The sequence below is a fragment of the Nematolebias whitei genome, chromosome 6 (assembly GCF_014905685.2).
Source record: "Nematolebias whitei isolate Nwh7 chromosome 6, NemWhi1, whole genome shotgun sequence".
NCBI classification, from domain to species: domain Eukaryota; kingdom Metazoa; phylum Chordata; class Actinopteri; order Cyprinodontiformes; family Rivulidae; genus Nematolebias; species Nematolebias whitei.
Window position 1 is genome coordinate 4,156,339 of NC_056503.1, and position 25,200 is coordinate 4,181,538.

The following is a 25,200-nucleotide window of genomic DNA, read 5'->3' on the forward strand; positions in this document are numbered from 1 at the left end:
ACCTGTGTGACCTCTGCTGAGTTCATAAGACCCGTTTGTGTTGTCAATGCAGAAATGTTTCTTAACTGAGGCACCGAGGACTCCAGCATCTTTGGCACAGTGTGGGCATTTTATTTTCCAAACACCATTGCCACAGCAGGTGCAGGAGAGCAGAGCGTCCGGAGAAGCTCCGAGGTCTGGTCCGCTGCAGTTGATGTGTAGTCTGGAGGCACAAACTCTCAGATCCTGATGCTGCGGTCCAGTGATGGCTTCATATGTCTGGCTGGCTGTTTTCACATCCCCATCTGACAAACAACAAAAAAATAATTGTTATAATCTCCTCTAAACATCGTTATCCTTTGTTTTTATCTGTAATTTTCAAGTTTTGAATGTTTGTGTCATTACATACTTGCTTTAAAGTGCAGTGGCCACACATTACTGTCCCATCCTTCTCCAAGGACACCCATGGATTTAGAGGATCTTCAGACAGGAACTGACTGATTAACCTGAAATAATACACATTACATGTTAACACAGGTCTGTTCAGTTAGTGCTGACGATCGTATGTTTCACTACTGTGGACATCTGCTGGTGTTTACTGATTGTAAGAACAGTCAGATGTTAGATACAGAGTCAGGATGTGCAATATGGAATAAAAATCATAACCCAGCAATATTGTCTACAGTGATGAGAAGCTACATGAAGCTACACGCTAATTATGTCAGTTTTTTTTTTTTTTTTTGCCAGTGTTCTGTCCATTCAGCATACATGTGATGGAATCATACATTTAGTTAATATGCATGCGCGCGCATGCACATTTTGCAATAAGCCTGTGACGTTCAGAGGAGCCGTATGATCATCCTTCACTGCAAGATACTGTAGTAGCCACTACATTTTGGCGAAACCAAAGCGGTATGAGTCTTTGGGAAACTTCTGGTCTTCTCTTCAGCAGCGTGAATCCAGGATTTTGGGCCCATATTCAAGGTAATTATGATTTTTTTTTAAATAAAAGATTCCTGTTCACATCTGTCACGTCACATCTTCAACAAAAAGTAAGTTAGTAAATTGTTTTGGTGCAAAGTACACATGGTATTATTGTGTATTTACACAATTTACAGTGTGCAATGCATTTCCTGAACCGTAAGTAAATCGTTTTGGTGATATTTTGCGTGTAATATGTGCTCGACTTCAGGTGGTGCGAAAACTCCGTTTGTTTAAATGCGAACAGTGCAAGCGAAGTTAGTCCGAGCTTTGTGAATTTAAACAATATAAGAACAATATAATCAATCTGCTGCCTTACCTGTTAAGTCAGGATGTCATACAGCTGTTAAACTAAGTCAGGTTGTTATACAGCTGTTAAACTAAGTCAGGTTGTTATACAGCTGTTAAACTGCTAAGTTAGGGCGAACTGAGGCATTGGGGTGTAATACAGCTGTTAAAAACAAAGTATATGATGATCTGACAGGTTAACTGCTAACTCAGGGTGTCATACAGCTGTTATTCAGGGCGGATTGAGGCGTCAGGGTAACATACAGCGGTTAATAACAAAGTATGATGATCTGACAGGTTAACTGCTACGTGATGTGTGATATGGCTAATTAAATAGAAGTGTATGGTAAATGGTAAAATCTAGAATTCTAGAATTCTAATCTGCAGCCAGTTTCTTAGGATCCACTGTGGGATGGACCTTTACAAGAGATCCTTCCTGTCTACAGACATCAGTATCTATAACATCTCTTAATGAAATGAGGATAACGAGTTACAACAACAAATAATTTCCCTTTGGGATTAATAGAGTATTTTTGAATTGAATTGAATTGAATTTGAATTGAATTGAAATGGACTGTACTTATATAGCGCCTTTCTATCTAATCAAGATACTCAAAGCGCTTTACACTACAATCTGGGCCTCATTTACCCATTCATACAGCACTCTATTAGATCTCTACAAAGCTAATTGAACAAATCATTCTAAAGAGACTAATCAGAACTTTATCAAATTCATTCACTGATGGGACACACATCAGAGGCGATGAGGGGTTCAGTGTCTTGCCCATGGACACTTCGGCATGTGACTGCTGGTGGATTCGAACCCCCAACTCTTGCATTGGAGGACGACTGCTCTAACCACTCAGCCACAGCCGCCCACAGTGCTCTCACAGCGGATAGATGAAGCCATCAGTTTGCGATACACGTATGGCAATCAGTGCTACGCATATAGCGATCTGACGATGTATGCTGGCTGAACAGAACACGGCCATAGTCGCGTTTTTATTTTTTGCCGGCCGGTCGGTCTGTCCATATTCTTACTGTATCTAACATTTGACTAGGATGTTTGATATGACATAAAATTCATATCCCTGCGATATCTACCGATAGTATATTGTGATGAGAAGCTACACAACGCTACATGCTAACTACGGCCAGCTAGCTTCTCTACTACTTAGCTTTCAAAGAAAACAGACTTTCCCCATTTATGCAGTTTTCAACTCAAAAAAACGTAACAGTAAATATAACTTTTTACTTACTTCCACAGATAACTTTTAGCTTGAGGAGATGACACCCTGCCCGGTTCTGATGCTCCGGTGGAGAGGACCCGGATAGACTGGCGGAGCTCCATCTAGCTCGTTCTGAATTTTGTCGTCAGCCAGCAAGCACAAAAAAAAACCCACCAGCACTTCAGCATTAGGCCACAGTGTTGTCATTATTGTTTTTAAAATCTTTAAAATAGGTCCAGCCGCTACTCCAGTCCGAGAAATTGCAAATGTCGGATCAGTGTTTTGAAAAGTTTCTGAAAGATCCAGTGACTCCTCCCCCTGACCAATCAGTGACCGAAAGTGCGCTGACGTCACATTTGGACCAAACAAGAACCAGACATGGGACCCCAGAGCAGTAGGTCCGAAAAATCGTGCGGGTTCCACCACTGAAGGCACTGTGGAGAAACTATGCAATTGGCAACTGGTTACATAGGAGCCCAAAAAGGCCCTGTGGATAAGGGGCTTTAGAGAACCAACAAATGGTGTGATCTGAGAAACGAATTTCTGAGAGCTTATGACACAAGATGTTATAAAAGCTTTAGACAGGTCTAAGAAAAGTGCACCGCAATATTCCTTAGCATCCAATGCTTCAACAACATCATTAAGAACCTTCAGTGAAGCAGTTGTTATGCTGTGTTGTTTCCTGAAACCAGACTGAAGGTGAGGTAAGATATTAAATGAGTCCAGGTAATTTTTGATTTGAGAGTTTATCAGATTTTCTACAAACCGGATTCCAAAAAAGTTGGGACACTAAACAAATTGTGAATAAAAACTGAATGCAATGATGTGGAGGTGCCAACATCTAATATTTTATTCAGAATAGAACACAAATCACAGATCAAAAGTTTAAACTGAGAGAATGTATCATTTTAAGGGAAAAATCTGTTGTTTCCAAATTTCATGGCGTCAACAAATCCCAAAAAAGTTGGGACAAGTCCAATTTTACCACTGTGTGGCATCCCCCCTTCTTCTTACAACACTCAACAGATGTCTGGGGACAGAGGAGACCAGTTTCTCAAGTTTAGAAATAGGAATGCTCTCCCATTCATGTCTAATACAGGCCTCTAACTGCTCAATCGTCTTGGGCCTTCTTTGTCGCACCTTCCTCTTTATGATGCGCCAAATGTTCTCTATAGGTGAAAGAACTGGACTGCAGGCTGGCCATTTCAGTACCCGGATCCTTCTCCTACGTAGCCATGATGTTGTGATTGCTGCAGAATGTGGTCTGGCATTATTGTGTTGAAAAATGCAGGGTCTTCCCTGAAAGAGATGACATCTAGATGGGAACATATGTTGTTCTAGAACCTGAACATAGTTCTCTGCATTAATGGTGCCTTTCCAGACATGCAAGCTGCCCATGCCACAGGAGCTCATGCAACCCCATACCATCAGTGATGCAGGCTTCTGAACGGAGCGTTGATAACAACTTGGGCTATCCTTGCCCTCTCTGGTCCGGAAGACATGGCGTCCCAGTGTTCCATAAAGAACTTCAAATCGTGACTCATCTGACCACAGAACTGTCTTCCATTTTGCCACACTCCATTTTAAATGACCCCTGGCCCAGTGCAAATGTCTGAGCTTGTGGAGCTTGCTTAGAAATGGCTTCCTCTTTGCACTGTAGAGTTTCAGCTGGCAACGGCGGATGGCACAGTGGATTGTGTTCACAGACAATGCTTTCTGGAAGTATTCCTGAGCCCATTCTATTATTTCCTTGGCATTCCTGTTTCAGGTGCAGTGACGTTTAAGGGCCCGGAGATCACAAGCATCCAGTAGTGTTTTACGGCCTTGACCCTTACGAACAGCGATTGTTCCAGATTCTCTGAATCTTTTGATGATGTTATGCGCGGTTGATGATGATAACTTAAAAGTCTTTGCTATTTTATGCTGGGTAACACCATTCTGGTATTGTTGCACTATCTTTCTGCACAACAATGGTAGAATTGGTGATCCTCTTACCATCTGGGCTTCTGAGAGACACTGACACTCTGAGAAGCTCTTTTTATACCCAATCATGTTGTCAATTGACCTAATTAGTGTTAATTGGTCTTCCAGCTGTTCATTATATGCTCAATTTCCTTTTTCCAGCCACTTATTGCTACTTGTCCCAACTTTTTGGGGATTTGTTGACACTGTGAAATTTTGAATCAACATATTTTTCCTTTAAAATGTTACATTTGATTATTAGATGATTATTAGATGATTATTAGATGATTGTGGACTTCAGAAGGAACAAAAACATCTACACCCCCCTGAACATAAGAGGATCTGCAGTGGAAGTGGTCTCCAGCTACAAGTACTTGGGTGTACACATGAATGACAACCTCAGCTGGAGCAACAACACCACCAGCCTGATGAAGAAAGCTCATCAGAGACTCTACTTCCTCAGACGGCTGAGGCGAGCTGGTCTGGGAAGCTCAGTCCTCACCTCCTTCTACAGGTGTGCAGTGGAGAGCATCCTGTGCTCGAGCATCAACGTGTGGCATGGAGGCTGCACAGCTGCAGAAAGAAAAGCTTTGCAGAGAGTGGTGAAGGTTGCACAGAAATCTGTCGGAATCAGCCTCCCCACCATCACAGACATCTACACCTCCAGATGCAGGAAGAGGGCCACCTGCATCATGAAGGACCCCACTCACCCAGCACACACACTTTTTGCCCCACTCCCCTCAGGAAGGAGGTTAAGGAGCATTAAGTGTAGAACCACTAGACTGAGGAACAGCTTCTACCCTGAGGCTGTTAGACTCATGAATCTCTAACCAGAATAATCACTATGAAAAACCACATCATGCTGCTGCTGATCTGTTTCATGTTGCTGCTGATCTGTTTCAATGTTGATGTGTTCATGCGTGCACATCTGCTCACAGACTCATGTTCATGTTTGTGCTGATGTTCAATGTTTTATGTTATGAGTGCTTAGTGTATATTTAGTTATATATTATAATATATATTATATATATTATATATATATTTAGTATATTTAGTTGATGTTTTTCTTAGTTCATATCTTAGATGTTATTACTGTTTTTCTTATACATTTTATTGTTGGATGTAACTGGGACCCCGTGTACATAATTTCGCTCCACCACATGTACCACATGAGGTGCGAATGACAAAGAAACTCTGACTCTCTCTGACTCTGATTTACTCAGATTAAACTTTTGATCTGTCATGTATGTTATATTACATATAAAATATTGACATTTGCCATCTCCACATCATTGCATTCAGTTTTTAATCACAATTTGTTTAGTGTCCCAACTTTTTTGGAATCCGGTTTGTAGAACCTTGGCTAAAATGCAAAGTTTAGAGATTGGTCGATAGTTGTTCAGTGAAGTGGGGTCACCTTCCTTCGGCAAAGGAAGAACAAAGGCTGTTTTCCAAGCATCTGGAATGGAGTTTTGGCTTATGGAGAGATTGAAGATGTGGGACACCAGGACTGCAATAATATGAGTAGCCAGCCTTAAGAAATAATGTGGAAGTTCATCTGGTCCTGCAGATTTTTTAGGATCACAACCTTACAACATTTTATTTACCTCACAAACTGAGAACGGAGAAAAATAGTGGGTGTGATTAACTGAGGATTGACTTATAGGAGGGATTTGATTTGTAGAAGTTTGGTTATTAAGTGAAGTGGCTGATTTTCCATTAGTAACTGTGTCAAATAAATGAACTAGAAGCAACAAAATGTTTGTTGAAGCAGTTCAGGATCTCGTGCTTATTTGACACAGGAACAGAGTTAACAAGAAGTTGTGATGGGAGATCAGATGATTGGAGGCTGCCTGAGAGAGATTTGATGGTTTTCCAAAATCTTTTAGGATAATTTAGATTTTTGGAGGTCTGAGATAAGAAATAGTTGCGTTTTACGGCTTTGATGGCAGTTGTACATTTATTCTTCATCTGCCGAAAATTCAACCAATCAGTGTCTGAGTCAGATTTTCTCGCTGCAACCCAAAGATGATCTCTCCTGTGCAGAAGGTCAGCTAGTTCAGGAGTAAATCAGGGGCTGTTGCGCCCCTTTATTCTGAACTGACGAAAAGGAGCATGTTTGCTCACAAAATAAATGAAATTATTATGAAAATAGTCCCAAGCCGAGTTCACGTCGTCAGTTAATAGAATACGATGCCAGTCAAATTGAGATAGATCCCAGAGGAATGACTGTCCACAAAAACGTTTCAAATCCCTTTTTTGAATTAATCTGGGTTTAGAAGGTAAAAGTTTAATATATCTGAGAGCCGCTATTACACAATGATCACTCAAAATGTCAGTGAATACACTTGTACCAAGGAATTTGTGAGGCAGATTTGTTAGAAACAGGTCTAAGATGGAAGCTTTTTCGGTACAGTTTTTGTTTGGTCTAGTGGGAGAGTCAATCAGCTGGGTTAGATTAAGTAACAGACAACAGTCCTTGAATTTATCACAGAGAAGGGCCAATTTATTCTAGCCAATGTTGAAATCTCCTGCCAAAAAATCTCTTTAAATTTCCAAGGAATTCTATCAGGGAGGACAGAGCCTCAGGTGTTGCTGTTACTGTTATTCAGTACAGATTTGTTGAGCCAGGTTTCAGAGATGAAGATTACATCTGCCCAAGAAGAACTGACCAGAATTTTCAAGGCATCAAGTTTTCTCAGAAGGCTATGTGCATTTACCTGCAGAAAATGAAGTCCTGAGATGTTTTTAAAGTCATTTGGTGTGCTGTAAGTAGTGGGGGGGTCCAGAGTTGGGCTGAATCCCTGAGAGCGGTAACAACATTATTATCAGACATTTTCTTGAGTTTTTCGTGACTGATGTGTAATTACAGGAGTCAATAGTGTGACAATTAAGCCCCATAATTGAATCAAAAGAAACATTAATGAAGACGCGATCATTCAGAACCCAAAAACAGTGATAGTGGCAGTGATGGGCAGATCTAAATATATTAACAAGAGTCAATGACTCCAAATAGTCTGAGATCTGAAAATAATGACAATAATATGAATGGTGCAGAAAAGTCTCAGACCATAAAGCGTCACAAATCAAATGGGCAAACAAATCAGACGAGGAGGCCCAACTGCAGTTAGAGTTGGGCTGAGGGGGGCTCCAGCCCCCCTGCGAAGATGAATGGATGCTCCAATGAGGAACAGAAGCTGGGTCCAGAATCAACAGGCAGAAACAGATAATTCGCAGAAAACAGCAGAGTGAGCTGCCAGAAAGCGAGTTGTCAGAAAATCCTCCTGAAATGAAAGGCATGGTCCTAGCTCGTTTCAGGTAAACATGGGACAACAGCGTGATCTGGAATAAAAATTATTTATTATCCAGGTGAGTTTAGATGGAAGCCTGCAGCAACTCCGATGCAAACTCCAGACATTTCTCGAGCACCACACAGCGCTGCTCCACTGCGCTTCACTCCGCTTTGATGCTCGTCAACCTGCTCATCTGCTCCTCCACACCCCACAGCAGGAGAGGCCACCACCAGCAAAAAACGACAAGACTGACCGAAGAGGCTGAAGTGGCTAAAGTCGTCCCTGGCCCGGTTCTGCTCCAGTCCAGCTCAAGTGCTCCACAGCACGAGAGGCTACCTCCGGTGAACAATGATCAGCAGCAGAGCTAAAATGGGGGGTTCCGCAGGGGTCCATCCTGGGTCCCCTCCTATTCTCTTTATACCTGCTGCCGCTTGGTGCTATTTTCCAGAAACACAACATGCCCTTCCACTTCTATGCCGATGACTGTCAAATTTACTCCCCCCTAAGACACAATGGCACATGCTCTATGCAACCTCTGCTCGACTGACTGGCTGACATCAGGGACTGGATGGCTTTAAATTTCTTAAGTTTCAATGAAAAGAAGTCTGAAGTCATGTTGTTCCCTCCCAATGACACTATCACAAACCACTGCATCGACCTCTCCGCTCTAACCCTGTCAGAAAAACAAAGAGTCACTAATCTGGGAGTGATAATGGACCCTTCTCTGAAACTTAACAATCATGTAAACATGATTGTTAAATCATGTTTCTTTCAACTGAGGCGGCTGTCTAAACTGAAGCCCATATTGTCCAAAAATAACCTGGAGACAGTAATACATGCATTCATTACATCTAGGCTTGATTACTGCAATTCACTCCTGTTTGGTATCAGTCAAACCTCCATAGCACGACTACAACTTGTCCAGAATGCAGCAGCCCGATTTTTAACCAGTACAGGCAAAAGAGAGCACATTACACCAGTTTTGGCCTCCCTGCACTGGTTACCGGTTCACTTTCGAATCCAGTTCAAAATACTCCTGTATGTCTACAAATCACTGAACAGTTTTGCCCCCCCCCCCTTATCTCTCTGATCTGCTACAACCGTATGTCCCACCACATTCCCTAAGGTCAGCAGACTGGTTGCTCCTCACAGTTCCAGGAACTCATCTTAAGTGCAGATGTGACAGGGCCTTCTCTGTAGAAGGACCAAGACTCTGGAACGAGTTACCTCTGCTTGTCAGACAGGCCCCCTCCCTCTCGGTTTTCAAGTCCCGTTTAAAAACTTGCTACTATTCAGTAGCATTCAACACCAGAGGATCTGTGTTTTGAATCTGTATGCTCCACACTGGTTTGTCGTCATTATCTGCATCGTTTTTATGTCTATATTTCTGATTTACTTCATTTTGTATTTTGCTTTGTGTGTTATCTGTTGTTCTGTCTGTACAGCACTTTGGTTGGCCTTGTCGCTGTTTTAAGTGCTCTATAAATAAAATGGTATGGTATGGTAATGATGAGACTGACCTAAGAGGCTGAAGTGGCTAAAGTCGTCCCTGGCCCAGTTCTGCTCCAGTCTGGTTCCGGCGGCACTTCAAAACATCGGAGTGTCTCCTCCAGGTGAACACAGCGATTCCCACGGAGATGGACAGTCCTTCGTTTAAAGGTAATGGGCTGCTCACTGAGGGTGAGACTTGCTCTATTGAAGACGAAGTCCCCCACAGCCAACTCAGTTCAGTTCTGGTCCTGTTCGGGGACAAAGGTACAAGTCCCCCACACCAAATGAAGACACCATGATGGGCCAGTCTAGCAGAAAGCCAGCAAAATACCACCCAGTGATTCTTGTCGGAATCAGGTAGAACCACAAAGGTCCAGATGAGAAAATCGGTTGGGGTCCAGAGAGAGAGGAAAAAAACACCGGACCTTCGTGGGACGACTCCCCAGCTCGAGGGGTCACCTGGCCGGCAGGGTGCACTCAGAGTGACCCGTGGGGTGGGAGCGGTCGGTCTTGCGCCAAAATTTTTTTTTGGATGGTCCCATCCAGCTCTCTGAGTCACTGAACACCGAATTCAGTTGGAAGGGGGACCAACTTTAGTCCGGTTCGAAAAATGGGTCAGGTTGATGATAAAAGGCTACAGAGAAGCCAGGGGGAGCTACTGTCCATCAGCTTACCGCAACCCAGAAATATGCCAAAATATTGTCACAACTGTCACACCTCAAAAATATTTGAGGTATGACAGGACAGCCTTGGGTCAAAGGATGGTGGTATGTCTGTGTCAGGCTATCTGCCTGGGAGGAGTCAATGAGGGACAGGACGGCCCCCAGAAACCATCTTAGCTCCAGAAAACTGGTTGGTCCACTTAAGGAGTTTACTGCTTGGTGGGGAAACACTTTACTGGGACTCCTCTGGCTGATGAAGCCCTCCGGATAGATGGTGAAACGTCTCTATAACAAAGAAACTGTCCAGACGACCTGACTGAGAATGATTGGATTTGGTACCTGGATGACTGAGCATGAACTTTGTTGCCTTGAACCATTTTGGCTGTGGCTGCCTGCCTGGGAGGAGTCGACAAGGGACAGGACGGCCCCCAGAAACCATCTTAGCTCAAGCAAACTGGTTGGTCCACTTAAGGAGTTTACTGCTTGGTGAGGAAACAGTTTACTGAAACACATTTGGCTGATGAAGCCCTCCAGATAGAGGGTGAAATGTCTCTATAAAAAACAAACTGTCCAGATGACCCAACTGAGAATTATTAGGCCCAAGCAGTGAAGCGCTGCGAAGGCCTATTGTAATCGCTCTGTTCAGGTCGGAGTTGCAATTTTTTAAGCCAAATGAATTGGCGTTTTGGGGGCCTTCACATTTCCCAAAAGTCACCAAATTTGGCGGACACATTGGGACTGGTGAAAAATTATATATTTTAAGGGCGCGGCAAAAATCGCAACAGAAATTAATCAAGAGCGCCACCTAGAAATTTTCAAAATACCCTCCACATAAATTTTTGTTTGTCATAGAAACATGAAATTTGGTACACTTGTCCAATTTCCCAACATGCACAGAAAACCCTCTGGCACCAACATTGTACGATAAACAGGAAGGCGGTCATTTTGGAATGCCAGCACAATTTTCACACCTATTTGGCGGTTTACAGCCTCCGCATTTGAACAAACTCCTCATAGGAATTTCGCTCAATCGGTTTCAAACTTGGCCATTTTGGTCAAAAGGCATGGGGGACGCAAAGTTATCTAAACAGTACATTTCGGAGCATCCTGAAGGGGCAGGTCCAGACCTGAAAGTTTGACATCTCGCCATGAAAAACAAAATGCTAATAGCTCCTAGACAAAAACTGTCTGAGACATCAAACCTTCAGTGATTGATCCACATCCGGTCCCCTGCAAGACTGAATGGTAAAATCATGACAACACTTAAGCCACACCCCCTGACAACTGGAAGTATAAAGTTTTATGTTGAACAATCCCTATCTTACCCCTGTTATCTGATCAGCATGCTTGTGAGTCCAGTGACTGAAAACATATTGATGTAACCTGCTTTCCAACACTGACAGTTTTGGGTGGAGCATGTGGGCGGCACGGCATGGCAAAGTAAGTCATAACTCTGTCACCATACATTTGGCTCTAAATTCCACAGTTTTGAACCGAGGTGCACCAAAATCAGTATGAGCGATCATTATATACCCCTTACCATGGAAGCCATGATAAGTGGCCAATAGCCTCCACAGCGCCCCCTAGAATATTATAAACCTTAGCTCCAAGCCATTTTTTGACCGATAATTCTGAAACTCGGTGAACATCTTTATCTTCTCAGGACCTATGAAAAAGTCTCTTGGAGCACTGGTCCAAAATCAACAGGAAGTCGGCCATTTTGGGTCAAAAGGTCAATTTTGGGCATTTCTAATAGCAAATTTTAACAAACTCCTCCTAGGGATTTTGAAGGATTGCCTTCAAACTTGGTTAATATGCCCTTAAGACATTGGCGAGTAAAAATTATCTAAAGCTTATGTTTTTGTATATGTTAAAGGGGCATGGCAAGCCCTGAATTCTCGCTTCACGCCAAACTTCCAAACACAATAACTTTCAAAATGAAAGACCAAAATGCACGGAACTTTGCATGACTCAACCCATGTTGGATGCTCGATCATCCACTGTGGTCATATTTTGACGTCATCAAAGCCCCGCCTCCTCAAAACAGGAAGTCAATTTTTTATCTTGGAATGCTCCCTCTTTGGCACCATTGGCCTAATCAGGATGATCATGTGTTAGAAAACAGATACTATGGTCTGACTTAATTTAAAGTGCAAACCGTTTTTGCTTGAGGATGTGTGCGTGACAGCGTGGCAAATTAAGAAGTGACGCCGTTGCAACACGTTTGGCTCCAAATTGCACAGATTTCAGTCAAGGTGCACCAAAATCACTATGAGTGATCATTATCTGCCCCTTGAACAGGTATCCATGATAAGTGGCCAATAGCCTCCACAGCGCCACTTACATTATTCCTACAGTTATAGCTCAGTGATACAACATCTGATCTGCACCAGATTTATTGTGCGTCATCAGTGAGGAATTTTAGACACATTGATATTGTGGTTTAACATATGACTCTAGTGCACATCCTAGATTATTCTAAAAGTTATATCTCAATCCGCAACAGATGTTTGGTGCGTCACCTGTGAGCATTTCTAGACACATTGGTATTGTCGTTTAACATTTGACTCAAGTGCGCCCCCTAGATTATTCAACAGTTATATCTCAGTGGTAGATCATCAGATCGGAATTTTTTTTTTAATGCATAATCAGTGAGCACGTCTAGACACATTGATATTGTGGCTCAACATATGACTCAAGTGCGCCCTAGATTATTTAATCAGTTATATCTCAGTGATATATCATCCGATCTACACAAGATTTTGAGTACGTCATTAGTGAGCACTTCTAGACACACTGGTATTGTTGTTTAACATTTGACTCCAGTGCGCCCCCTACATTATTCCAAGTTATATTTCAGTGATACAACATCCAATCTGAACCAGAATTTGTGCATAATCAGTGACCACGTCTAGACACATTGATATTGTGGTTTAACATATGACTCAAGTGCGCACCCTAGATTATTCCAAGAGTTATATCTCAGTGAAATATCATCCGATCTAGGCCAGACTTTTTGGTACATCATTAGTGAGCTCTTCTAAACACACTGGTATTGTTGTTTAATTTTTTAATCCAGTGCGCCCCCTAGATTATTCAAAGTTATATTGCAGTGAAATATCATCCAATATGTACCAGATTTTATGTGCGTGATCAGTGAGCACTTAGACACATTGATATTGTTCTTTAACATTGGACTAAAATGCGCCCCCTACATTATTCCAACACTTAGATCTCAGTGATACATCATCCAATCTGAACCTGAGTTTTTGTGCTTCATCAGTGAGCACTTGTAGACACATTGGTATTGCTGATTCATGACATCACTTAAGCCCCACCTACTCAGAGAAAGAACTGTTGATTATTGGATGACACTTCCAACTTCGCACTGTGTAAGATATTACACTGAAACTTTGTTCGCTACACATGACATGAAGCATAAAGCATACAGGAAAAGCTTGTCAAACATTCGCAACAAAACACGAAGTCATTCATAACTCCTGTCTGGAAGGTCAGATTTCGCCTATGCTTGTAAAACCTGCAGCTGGACAAGTAACGACATGGATGGAAGGCGACGTCGAAGATTTGGGAAATGCGCCCCGTGGGAAACGTGTGTGGGATTGGCACGAGAGCGTTCGCGATGGTGACTGGGTGGACTAGCTGGAGCTCCCGCGGTCTCCGTAAGGATGGAGCGGCGCTTTGCTGCGAAGGACTCCAATGCCGCTTGCAGCTTTAGTTGGATTTGGTAACTGGATGATTGAACATGAACTTTGTTGAAGGATCATTACTTATTTACTTACTTACCTTCAAAGGAAATTTTAATATAGTAATAAGGGCAGCGTGGTGGGATAATTTATATGGCTTGGCGGGCCAACTATGGCCCGCAGGCCCCACTTTGGGCACCCCTGAATTAGTGGGTGAACACAGACAGATTTTATTTACTATTAAAAAGAAAAGCTTGTTCATTGATCCTGCTTGAACTGCACACATAATAGGATGTGCATCATGGCAATACACGCTGTGTGTACAGGGATGTTCGCATATTGCGATAAGGTAAGTGCATAAGTGCAAAGTAGTCACATTTTGTACCCAACTGGTGTTGAACAACAACTGCTGGCCTTAAACGACAACTGCTATGTACAAAAAGGGGGTATAGTTTGGAAAAGGAACAAATAGACTGGCACCTACTCATTTTTAAAATGAATTTAAACAGTATCAAACAATAGGTGGCAGCACAAAACAGTTTTAGGTACAATAAATAAACCTTACAAAGTGCATTGATTAAAAGCTGTAAACGTACAGGTGCAGTTGTCCTCATCGCTGTGGTCTGAGCAGTCCAGGAAACCATCGCACCTCTCAATGTCCAGCACACAGGCTTCACCGTCAGAACAACGAGTCCCATTAACACACAACAGAGACTCATGGGTGGCTGCAGACAAACCATCATCTTTCATTAAATCTATATCATCATATTCTGTATGCAGCAAAAACAATGTGAGAAATATATATTTTTAACTTCAGAAGCATTGTGGTGTTAATTCGGTGTTGACAGACAGTGTTATACCTCTTGTGATTTTGAGACAAACTATCAGTCAAACAGATGTGAAATAAAAAGCATATCGTGCTGCTGTCAACTAATGTTTAGGCTGTAAATATTGCTTTGAAATTAGCTTTATTTTTTCTGAATTCAACTTTGTAACTGAACCATCTACAAAATATAATACTATTTTGTAACAAACAATAATACTTGTTTGATAGCGTGATCTATAAGACTGAAAAATAACTGAAAAAACTATATGTTTGGAGTGTTTTGAAGCTCTCAGACCTTGTTACAGTGATGTGGAGCCACTGACAATCCACATCAGCCACAGAGAGATGCAGAAATGTCGAGAATTCGGCTAAAAGCTCTAAACTTCCGACACCCAAACAGTCATAAATCTGTTCCTCCTTTCATCAGAAACTAACAGAAATGTCTTGTGGCTTTATAGACTTACGGCAGTGAGCTTCATCAGAGCCATCCTCACAGTTGAGTTGGCCGTCACAGCGCAGCCACTCAGGAATGCAGCGGGGGGGTCGGCGACACTGGATTTGACCACGAGTACAATGACCAGGTGATGGAGGAGGGACCAGGGTGGGTACTGGGGTCAGCATTACCGTGTTAGTACCAGTTGTTGCTGAAATAAGAAGTGGGAAATGTCAGTTATCACTTGATTGTGTTTGATTAAGGCCAAAACACACTGATGCTGAAAGAGGTGCTGCAAAAACACCGTTTTTTATTAGGCCCGAGCAGTGAAGCGCTGTGCAGCGAAGCGCTGTGCAGCGAAGCGCTGTGAAGACCTATTGTAATCGCTCTGTTCAGGCCCGAGCTGCAATTTTTCCCACCAAATGAATTGGCGTTTTGGGGGCCTTAACATATCCCAAAAGTCACCAAATTTGGCGGACGCATAAGGACTGGTGAAAAATTATATATTTTAAGAGTGTGGCAAAAATCGCAACAGAAATTAATCAAGAGCGCCACCTAGAAATTTTCAAAATACCCTCCGCATTAACCTTAGTTTGTCATAGAAACTTGAAATTTGGTACGCTTGACCAATTCCCCAAGATGCATAGAAAACCATCTGGCACCAACTTGTACGATAAACAGGACGCAGCCATTTTGGAATAAGGCACAATTTTCACACCTATTTGGCGGATTACAGCCTCCGCATTTGAACGAACTCCTCCTGGGATATTGCTCAATCGGTTTCAAACTTGGCCATTTTGGTCAAAAGGCATGGGGGACGCAAAGTTATCCAAACGGTTCGTTTCAGAACATGCTGAAGGGGTGGGGCCAGACCTCAAAGTTTGACATCTCGCCATGAAAAACGAAACACTAATAGCTCCTACATGAAAACTGTCTGAGACATCAAGCCTTCAGTGATTGATCCACATCTGGATCCCTGCAAGACTGAATGGTGAAATCATGACATCACTTAAGCAACGCCCCAACAACAGGAAGTTTAAAGTTTTATGTTGAACGATCCCTATCTGACCCCTGTTATCTGATCAGCATTATAGTGTGTCCAGTGACCGAAGACATATTGGTGTAACCTGCTTTCCAACACTGACAGTTTTGGGTGGAGCATGTGGGCGGCACAGCGTGGCAAAGTAAGACGTAACTCTGTCGCCACACGTTTGGCTCTAAATTCCACAGTTTTGAACCGAGGTGCACCAAAATCAGTATGATCAATTATTATCCACCCCTTGAACAGGAAGCCATGATAAGTGGCCAATAGCCTCCACAACGCCCCTAGAATATTTTAAAACCTCAGCCTCAAGCCATTTTTGACCGATAATTCTGAAACTCGATTAACATCTGTGTCTTCACAGGACCTATGAAAAAGTCTCTTGGAGCCCTGGTCCAAAACCAACAGGAAGTTGACCATTTTGGGTCAAAGGGTCATTTTTGGGTATTTCTAATTGCGAATAATAACAAACTCCTCCTAGAAATTTTGAAGGATTGCCTTCAAACTTGGTTGATGCCCTTAAGACATTGGAGAGTAAAAATTATCTAAAGCTTGTGTTTTCGTAGATGTTAAAGGGGCATGGCAAGCCATACATTTCCAAACACTATAACTTTCACATTGAAAGACCAAAATGCACGGAACTTGGCATGACTCATCCCTGTTGGATGCCCGATGATCCACTGTGTCATATTTTGATGTCATCAAAGCACCGCCCCCTTGAAACAGGAAGTCTCTTTTTTTAACTTGAAATGCTCCCTCTTTGACACCATTGACCTAATCAGGATGATCCTGTGTTAGAAGACAGATAATATGGTCTGACTTTATTTAAAGTGCAAACCGTTTTGGCTTGAGGATGTGTGCGTGACAGCGTGGCGAACTAAGAAGTGACGCCGTTACAACACGTTTGGCTCTAAATTGCACAGATTTCAGCCGAGGTGCACAAAAATCACTATGAGCAATCATTATCCGCCCCTTGAACAAGTATCCGTGATAAGTGGCCAATAGCCTCCACAGCACCACCTACATTATTCCTACAGTTATAGCTCAGTGATGCAACATCCAATCTGCACCAGATTTATTGTGCGTCATCAGTGAGGACTTTTAGACACATTGATATTGTGGTTTAACATATGACTCTAGTTCACCCCCTAGATTTTTCTAACAGTTATATCTCAATGATACATCATCATATCCGCAACACATTTTTGGTACGTTATCTGTGAGCATTTCTTGACACATTGGTATTGTTGTTTAACATTTTACTCAAGTTCGCCCCCTACATTATTCAAACTGTTATATCTCAATGATATATTATCCGATCTGCACCAGATTTTTTGTGCGTGATCAGGGAGCACTTCTATATACATTTTTGTTGTAATTTTTGGCCAGTAGTCACTGGATTGGTGGTGTAACGTTGCACGTTCGTGGTGAGACGTATTGTGTCACTTCCTGTTTGTCTGCCAGTAGCTCGAGTGAATTGTTTGCTTGAGTCGTCTCTGTTTTCTGGATTTATCTGTCTTTTGCACAGTTTTTCAATCTAGTTCAAAAACACACTTAGTACAGTTGTTTCTCTACTGTTGGACAGTGCTTAAAACACCTTTTATCTTTCAACACTTCTCAGTTTTTATTGGTGTATTTGGCTCTGCTAGCTCTTGCTAGTGTTAGCTTAGCATGGCTGCTGCTTCTCTCCTTGCTTCCTCTGTTTTTAGTTACTTCTCTGCCTCCTTTAGTGGTAATGATACATAACAAATGTAGTGTTATGGTAGCTTTGGAGGAGAGGCTGTCTGAACTGGAAGCTCGGCTCCGCACTGTAGAAAAACCAGCAGCTAGCCAGGTCCCCTTAGACAGCGTGGAACCACAGAGTCTAGCTCCCGTTAGCGGTCCTCCAGCAGATCCTGAGCAGCCGAGACCTCAGGCCGGCTGGGTGACGGTCCGGAGCAAGTGTAGTGCTAAGGCTAAGCCCCCAGTTCACCACCGACCCGTTCATGTTTCTAATCGATTTTCCTCGCTCAGTGACACACCCGCTGAGAAACAGACCCTGGTTACTGGCAGCTCCATAGTCCGAAACGTGGCTTTAGGGACTCCAGCGGCCATAGTCAAATGCATTCCGGGGGCCAGAGCGGGCGACATAGAATCTTATCTGAAACTGCTGACTAAGGCTAAATACGGTAAGATTGTTATTCACGTCGGCGGTAATGACACCCGGTTACGCCAATCGGAGTTCACTAAAATTAATGTTGCTTCGGTGTGTGACTTTGCTAAAACCATGTCGGACTCCGTAGTTTTCTTTGGACCCCTCCCCAACCTGACTAGCGATGACATGTTTGGCCGTATGTCGTCGTTTAACCGCTGGGTGTCCAGGTGGTGTTCTGACAACGACGTGGGCTACATAGATAACTGGAGTTCTTTCTGGGGAAAACCTGGTCTGATGCGGAGAGATGGCATCCATCCCACTTTGGACGGAGCCGCTCTTCTTTCTATAAATATGGCTGATTTTGTTTATCCCCCAAATTATTGACAACCCAGGGTCCAGTCCAGGAAGCAGAGTTGTAGTCCTCCACCCCTCTGCTGCTTCTCCTCTGTTACCCACCCACACCCACATTGAAACAGTGTCAACTCGCCCACGGCTCAAATTAAATAAACCAAAAATCAGCTCTATAAATATAAACCAAAAAAATCTGATTAAAATAAACAGTTACTTTACCAGAGCAAAATCATAAAATCATTAAATGTGGATTATTGAACATCAGATCTGTTTCCTCTAAATCCCTGTTAGTTAATGAACTGATAACTGATCATCATATTGATTTATTGTGTCTGACAGAAACTTGGCTACAACAGGAGGATTTTGTTGGTATAAATGAATCCACTCCTGTTAATTATTTAAATTTTCATGTTCCTAGAACAACTGGCCGAGGTGGAGGAGTAGCTTCTATTTTTCAGTCAGGATTATTGATTAATGCCAAACCAGTTATTAGTTATGATTCTTTTGAATCACTGTCCCTCAGTCTTTCTCATCCAAAATGGAAATCAGAAAAGCAACTTTTACTAGTTGTTATATATCGTCCACCAGGTGCTTACTCTAAGTTTTTGTCTGAATTCTCAGAATTATTAACTGACTTACTATTAAATACTGATAAAATCATCATAATGGGTGATTTCAATATTCATGTGGATGTTGAGAGTGATAGCTTAAGCATAGCCTTTAATAATTTAATAGACTCATTTGGTTTTACCCAAAACGTCCGCACATCTACTCATTCTTATCACACTCTTAATTTAGTTCTGACCTATGGTGTAGAGATTAAGGACTTGGTAATAGTTCCTCAAAATCCTGTTCTGTCCGACCATTTTTTAATAACCTTTGAGTTTACATTAAATGACTACACAGTCACTGAGAGTAAATTTCATCTCAGCAGGTGCTTATCAGAAAATGCTGTAACCAAATTTAAACAATCTCTTCCATCAATGTTTTCCTCTGTCTTGCAGAGTAATGCATCAGAGAACAGAGACTTAGATCATCTAGTTGATCATCTTACAACTTCAATGCAAACTTCACTTGATAAAATTGCTCCACTGAAAAAGAAAGTAATCAATCAGAGGAAACTGGCTCCTTGGTTCAATTCTGAGTTACGTACTTTAAAGCAGCATCTAGAAACCAGGAGAGAAAATGGCGCTCTACTAATGTTGAAGAATTTTATTTAACTTGGAAAGATAGTCTGCTAACATATAAAAAAGCTCTCCGTAAAGCTAGAACTTTATATTACTCATCTTTAATAGAGGAGAATAAAAATAACCCTAGGTTTCTGTTTAGTACTATTGCTAGACTAATTAAAAGTCCCATTTCTGTTGAACCATGTGTCACTACAACTATAAGTAGTGATGACGTCATGAGATTCTTTATAAATAAAATTATTTCAGTTAGAGAGAAAATTCAAACCATCCTTCCTTCTACTATCTCTAGTCCCCTGTCAAATGAGACAACTTTAAAAATTTCACTAGAGCCTGATTTATGTTTGGACAGTTTTTGTCCTGTTGAGCTCTGAATTGTCAAAAATAATAACCTCATCCAAACCATCCACATGCCTGCTAGATCCCATCCCAACCACACTGTTTAAAGAGGTATTTCCACTAATTAATGTCCACATTTTGGATCTACTTAATTTGTCTTTAATGGATGGTTATGTACCACAGCGCTTTAAGGTTGCTGTAATTAAACCTTTACTTAAGAAGTCTGATCTTGATTCAGAAATTCTGGCCAACTATAGACCTATATCTAATCTAACTTTCATCTCAAAAATTCTAGAGAAAATAGTTGCAGGTCAGTTGCATGAACGTCTACAAATAAATAATCTGTTTGAAGAGTTTCAGTCAGGGTTTAGAGCTCATCATAGCACAGAAACAGCACAAGTAAAAGTAACTAATGATATTCTCATGGCCTCAGACAATGGACTTGTGTCTCTACTGGTCCTGTTAGACCTCAGTGCTGCATTTGATACAGTTGATCACAATATTTTACTACAGAGGCTTGAATATGATATTGGGATTACAGGAACGGCTCTAAAGTGGTTTAAATCATATCTATCTGATAGATTCCAGATTGTAAATGAAAATAATAAATCTTCTTCATACACCAAAGTTAGTCATGGAGTTCCTCAGGGCTCAGTGCTTGGGCCAATACTCTTTACTTTATATATGCTTCCATTAGGTAAAGTTATTAAACAGCATGGGATAAATTTTCATTGTTATGCTGATGACACACAATTATATTTGTCCATTTAACCCAATAAATCCAATCAGCTACTTAGACTACAAGCATGTCTTAAAGACATAAAAACCTGGATGACCCTTAATTTTCTCCTGTTGAACACAGACAAGACTGAGGTTTTGGTTTTTGGACCTGAGCACCTTAGGAATGAATGTTTCAGTCTTTCTCCCTCCTTAGATGCATTAATCTGTCCTCCAGCTCTAATGTTAAAAATCTTGGTGTTATTTTTGATCAGGTCATGTCTTTTATCCCCCACATTAAAAACGTTACTAGAACCTCCTTCTTCCACCTGCGTAATATCACTAACATTAGAAACATCTGATCTAAAGATGATGCAGAAAAACTGGTCCATGCATTTGTCACGTCTAGACTGGACTATTGCAATGGTTTATTATCTGGGTGTCCAAATACTTCTTTAAAACGTCTTCAGTGGATCCAAAATGCTGCTGCCAGAGTCTTAACTGGAGTTACTGGGAGAGATCATATCTCTCCAGTTTTAGTTTCTCTCCATTGGCTCCCTGTCAAATCCAGAATAGAATTCAAAATCTTACTTCTAACCTACAAAGCTCTCAACAACCTGGCTCCATCTTATATTACAGATCTTATTGTTCCATATTTTCCTAACAGAGCACTTCACTCTCAGACTGCAGGTTTACTTGTGGTTCCTAGAATTTACAAAAACAGAATGGGAGGAAGATGTTTCAGTTATCAGGCTCCTCTCTTGTGGAACCAACTTCCAATCTCTGTCCGTGAGGCTGACATATTATCCAGTTTTAAGACTGGGATTAAAACTTTCCTTTTTGATAAATCCTATAGTTAGGTTCGGCCTGGGTTTCCTGAGCTGTCCCTTACTTATGCTGCTATAGGCTTAGACTGCTGGAGGACAAACTGACCACAATTTTCACTCTGCTACTGTCTTTACTTACTCTGCTCAACCTGTTTTGTATTTGTAATTATTTTTTCTATCCTTAACATGTGGTTTTTTGTCTTTCAGATACACCTGGACCTATACCTGGACCTGGACCTATACCTGGACCTGGACCTACCATTCTATGTTCATCTGTCTCTCCTTCCTGTCTTTTCAACCAGCCGGTCAAAGCAGATGGCCGCTTGTCCTGAGCTGGTTCTGCTGGAGGTTTCTTCCTTTTAAAAGGGAGTTTTTCTTTCCACTGTCTCCACTGTGCTTACTCAGGATGGGAGACTGCAACGAAGCCAAGATTCAACTTGTCTGCTGGATTCCTTAGATAGAGAATTACTAATTGGCTTTTATGTGAATGTTCCTGTAAAGTGCCCTGAGACAACTTTGTTGTGATTTGGCGCTATAGAAATAAACTGAACTGAATTGAATTGAACATTTGACTCGAGTGCACCCCATAGATTATTCCAACAGTTATATCTCAGTGAAATATCATCCAATATGTACCAGATTTTATGTGCATGATCAGTGAGCATTTATAGACACATTGATATTGTTCTTTAACAATGGACTCAAGTGCGCCCCCTACATTATTCCAACAGTTATATCTCAGTGTTACATCATCCAATCTGAACCTGAGTTTTTGTGTTTCATCAGTAAGCACTTGTAGACACTTTGGTATTGCTGATTCATGACATCACTTAAGCCCCACCTACTCAGAGAAAGAACTGTTGATTATTGGATGACACTTCCAACTTCGCACTGTGTAAGATATTACAATGAAACTTTGTTCGCTAACTGTTGATTGCGACACATGACATGTTGAAAAGCATAAAGGAATAGCTTGTCAAACATTTGCAACAAAACAGGAAGTCATCCAAACTCCTGTCTGGAAGGTCAGATTTCGCCTATACTTTTAAGACCTGCAGCTGGACAAGTAATGACATGGACAGAAGGCAATGTCGAAGATTCGGGAAATGCGCCCCGTGGGGAACGCATGTGGGATTAGCGCAACAGCATTTGCGATGGCGACTGGGTGGACTAGCTGGAGCTCCCGCGGTTGCCGTAAGGCCAGAGCAGCGCTTTGCTGCGAGGGCCTCAAATGTTGCTTGCAGCTTTAATTTTATTTTGAAGTAAAAAACCCAAAACTTGGCTGTGCCTAATGTGCATGAATTTAGACTGTATGAAGAAGCTAAAGTCCCTGACAGTTTGCAGACTGGTGAATGTCTGCTCTTCTGAGACTTACACTCTTTATTCAAAATTGCATTTGATCACACCAAATTTTTACATTCTTGCTTTTAACATTTAATATGTTTAATATGTGGTACTGTGGATAAAATATGTCACACCATAATTTGCAGCTCAACACTGTGATGTCAGGTGGTTTTTAGCTTTAATAATCTTTAAACATAAACTTGACTATATTTCATAAAAACAAACAATTAGAGTACCGCATACGACATATTATATGCACGTCTACAAGCTATACAGCAATCTATAGTAATGGCCCAGACAAGCTAATACCTTGTATAGCTTTTGACCTTGATTTCTGACAATAACCTTAGAGCGGAAGTGATAAAATGATTTTGTGACACACTAAGTAGCAGTGGTACAAATTTCTATAAAGTTTTGTTAAATAATCTTGAGCAGATCAGAAGTTATGGCGCGAACAAGCAATAACCTTGAATAACATTTGACCTTCATCTATGACCTTGACCTTGGAACTGGAGTCTTGAAAATTGTGCCCATCACTCCATCTGTTGATGATGTATGAGATTTCATTAAATTATCTTGAGTGAATCAGAAGTTATGGGTGGGACAGTCGCATGACATGCTTGACAAGATGGCTGCCTAGGAGCATCCCGAGCCTCCCCTCATACCTTATTTTTGCATATAACCTACACAAGGAGCCGGCTAATCAGTGTCATATTTGGGTAATCCCTCTGTGTTGTTGGCAACATATCGAAGACGACCAAAAACTCAGTCAAATCCAGTGTGATTGGAGGTGGCAGTAAAAGTGGCAAAGTTGTTATTGCTAACCCAGCCAATTTACCACAGGATCAAGCTAAGCGGGCCTCGCCTTCTGAAACTACAAATGCGATTGATAGCAACTCTACCAACACTTTTCAACATTGACTTTCCCAAAGGATTGGAAATTGAGAGGGCACACAGATTGGGTCCATTGGTTCAAAGTCAGGACAACCAGCCCTCCCGTCTGAGACCCATCATTGCTCGATTTGAGAGCTTTCAAGACCATGAACGCATTGCTAAGGCAGCACGCGAAATGGGAAATGTGACCTGGAGGGAGCGCTAGATTACGGTGTTTCCTTACTTTTCAAAGCTTTTCAGCGACAAGCGCAAAAAGTTTGATGAATGTAAGAAACTAATGCATGAAAAACATGTCCACTTTTTCCTGAGCTATCCAGCCGTGCTTGCTGTGATAACTTCACATGGGCGTATGCGCTTTGAGGATCACAAGAAGTCGCTGGCATACATTCGTTCTATGCTTTGACTGGCTGTGATTTGGACTGTGCAAACTCACTTTGGGGGACATTGATGGCAACATTTATGCATTGGATATATGCGGATGCATCAAGGCAGGGAACTGATCCTTTTGTTTACAGTTTGGATCCACTTTTGAACTCATGTGGACATGACTGAGGACATTGGATGGGTGAGGTTACATAAACCTGTTTATTTGTTTGACTGGTTGAGCTCTGATAAGCCTCGCAGTAATATTAAGTTATGTGCATTTGTTTAAGATTTACACCTGTGTTTGCTCCTTCCTTGATAATTTGATTTGCTTAAGATTATGCGTTGTTCTGACTGTCTGGCTCATTGTTAGGATTTCATGGGTGCGGGTAGTTTTTTTTTGTTGTGTGTATATTATTCTGCTTGATTGCATGTTCTCCATCCGTGCTATTTAAAGGGTGGAGGGTGGGGTGGGGGGTGAGCTCTAGGGCAATGTAGGTTAAGTGTATGATCACGGACCAGAGTAAGGGTTGGATGTTTAAATATAATGCTGTCAGATATATTTGGAAAGTTGTTCTTTGGGTGTGTAGTAGGAATGCGTGATATATATGGTACATTGTAGAAACGATAGAAATTTAGCCTACGATAGAGATCTGTCTTCTACCGGCTAACCGCAGTAATGATGTGTCTGATGTAAAATCAGAGTTGTCAGATTTAATAGTTACTTTTTTTTAGTTGAAAACTGTGCGTAAGTGGTGTTAAAGTCTTTTCTTCGAGAGCTAAGTAGTGAAGCTACAAGCTAACCACGTCCGGCTTGCCGTAGTTTTGCCGTATTCGGACGCATGCGCAAAACACCGTGTTCCGTCGAAAGGTTGTTTTTTTTTCGTCAAAAGTTAAAGTAAGCGTTGGTCAGCTTTAGAGAAACCTGCTCTCTGATCTGTAAAAAAACGCTGTGTTGTGTGATTTTACTGTGGGACCCTCCGGTTAAAGCCACAGACTCAAACTTGATTTGTTTATTATATAAAAACTCTGTGGACCTAGTAGTGAAATTTTCTTAATTCAAAATAAATGATGGCAAAAAGAACCCTATGCTTTTTTTCATTCCTATTGCAAGTTTTATACCAAAAACATATCGTAATATATATTGTTATCGC

The 25,200-nt window shown here is 41.6% G+C and overlaps 1 protein-coding gene across 1 annotated transcript in view; it reads right to left on the reverse strand.

Moving 5' to 3' along the window:
• Positions 1 to 25,200, reverse strand: part of LOC119411486 (sortilin-related receptor) — a 44,031-nt gene that overhangs the window by 11,011 nt on the left and 7,820 nt on the right. The window contains exons 2-3 of the mRNA XM_037678437.1: positions 14,880 to 15,059; positions 14,186 to 14,314 (exon numbers count right to left, since the gene is read on the reverse strand). Coding sequence (XP_037534365.1) covers positions 14,186 to 14,314; positions 14,880 to 15,036 — 286 coding nt within the window. The 5' untranslated portion in view covers positions 15,037 to 15,059. The remainder of the gene's footprint in view (positions 1 to 14,185; positions 14,315 to 14,879; positions 15,060 to 25,200) is intronic.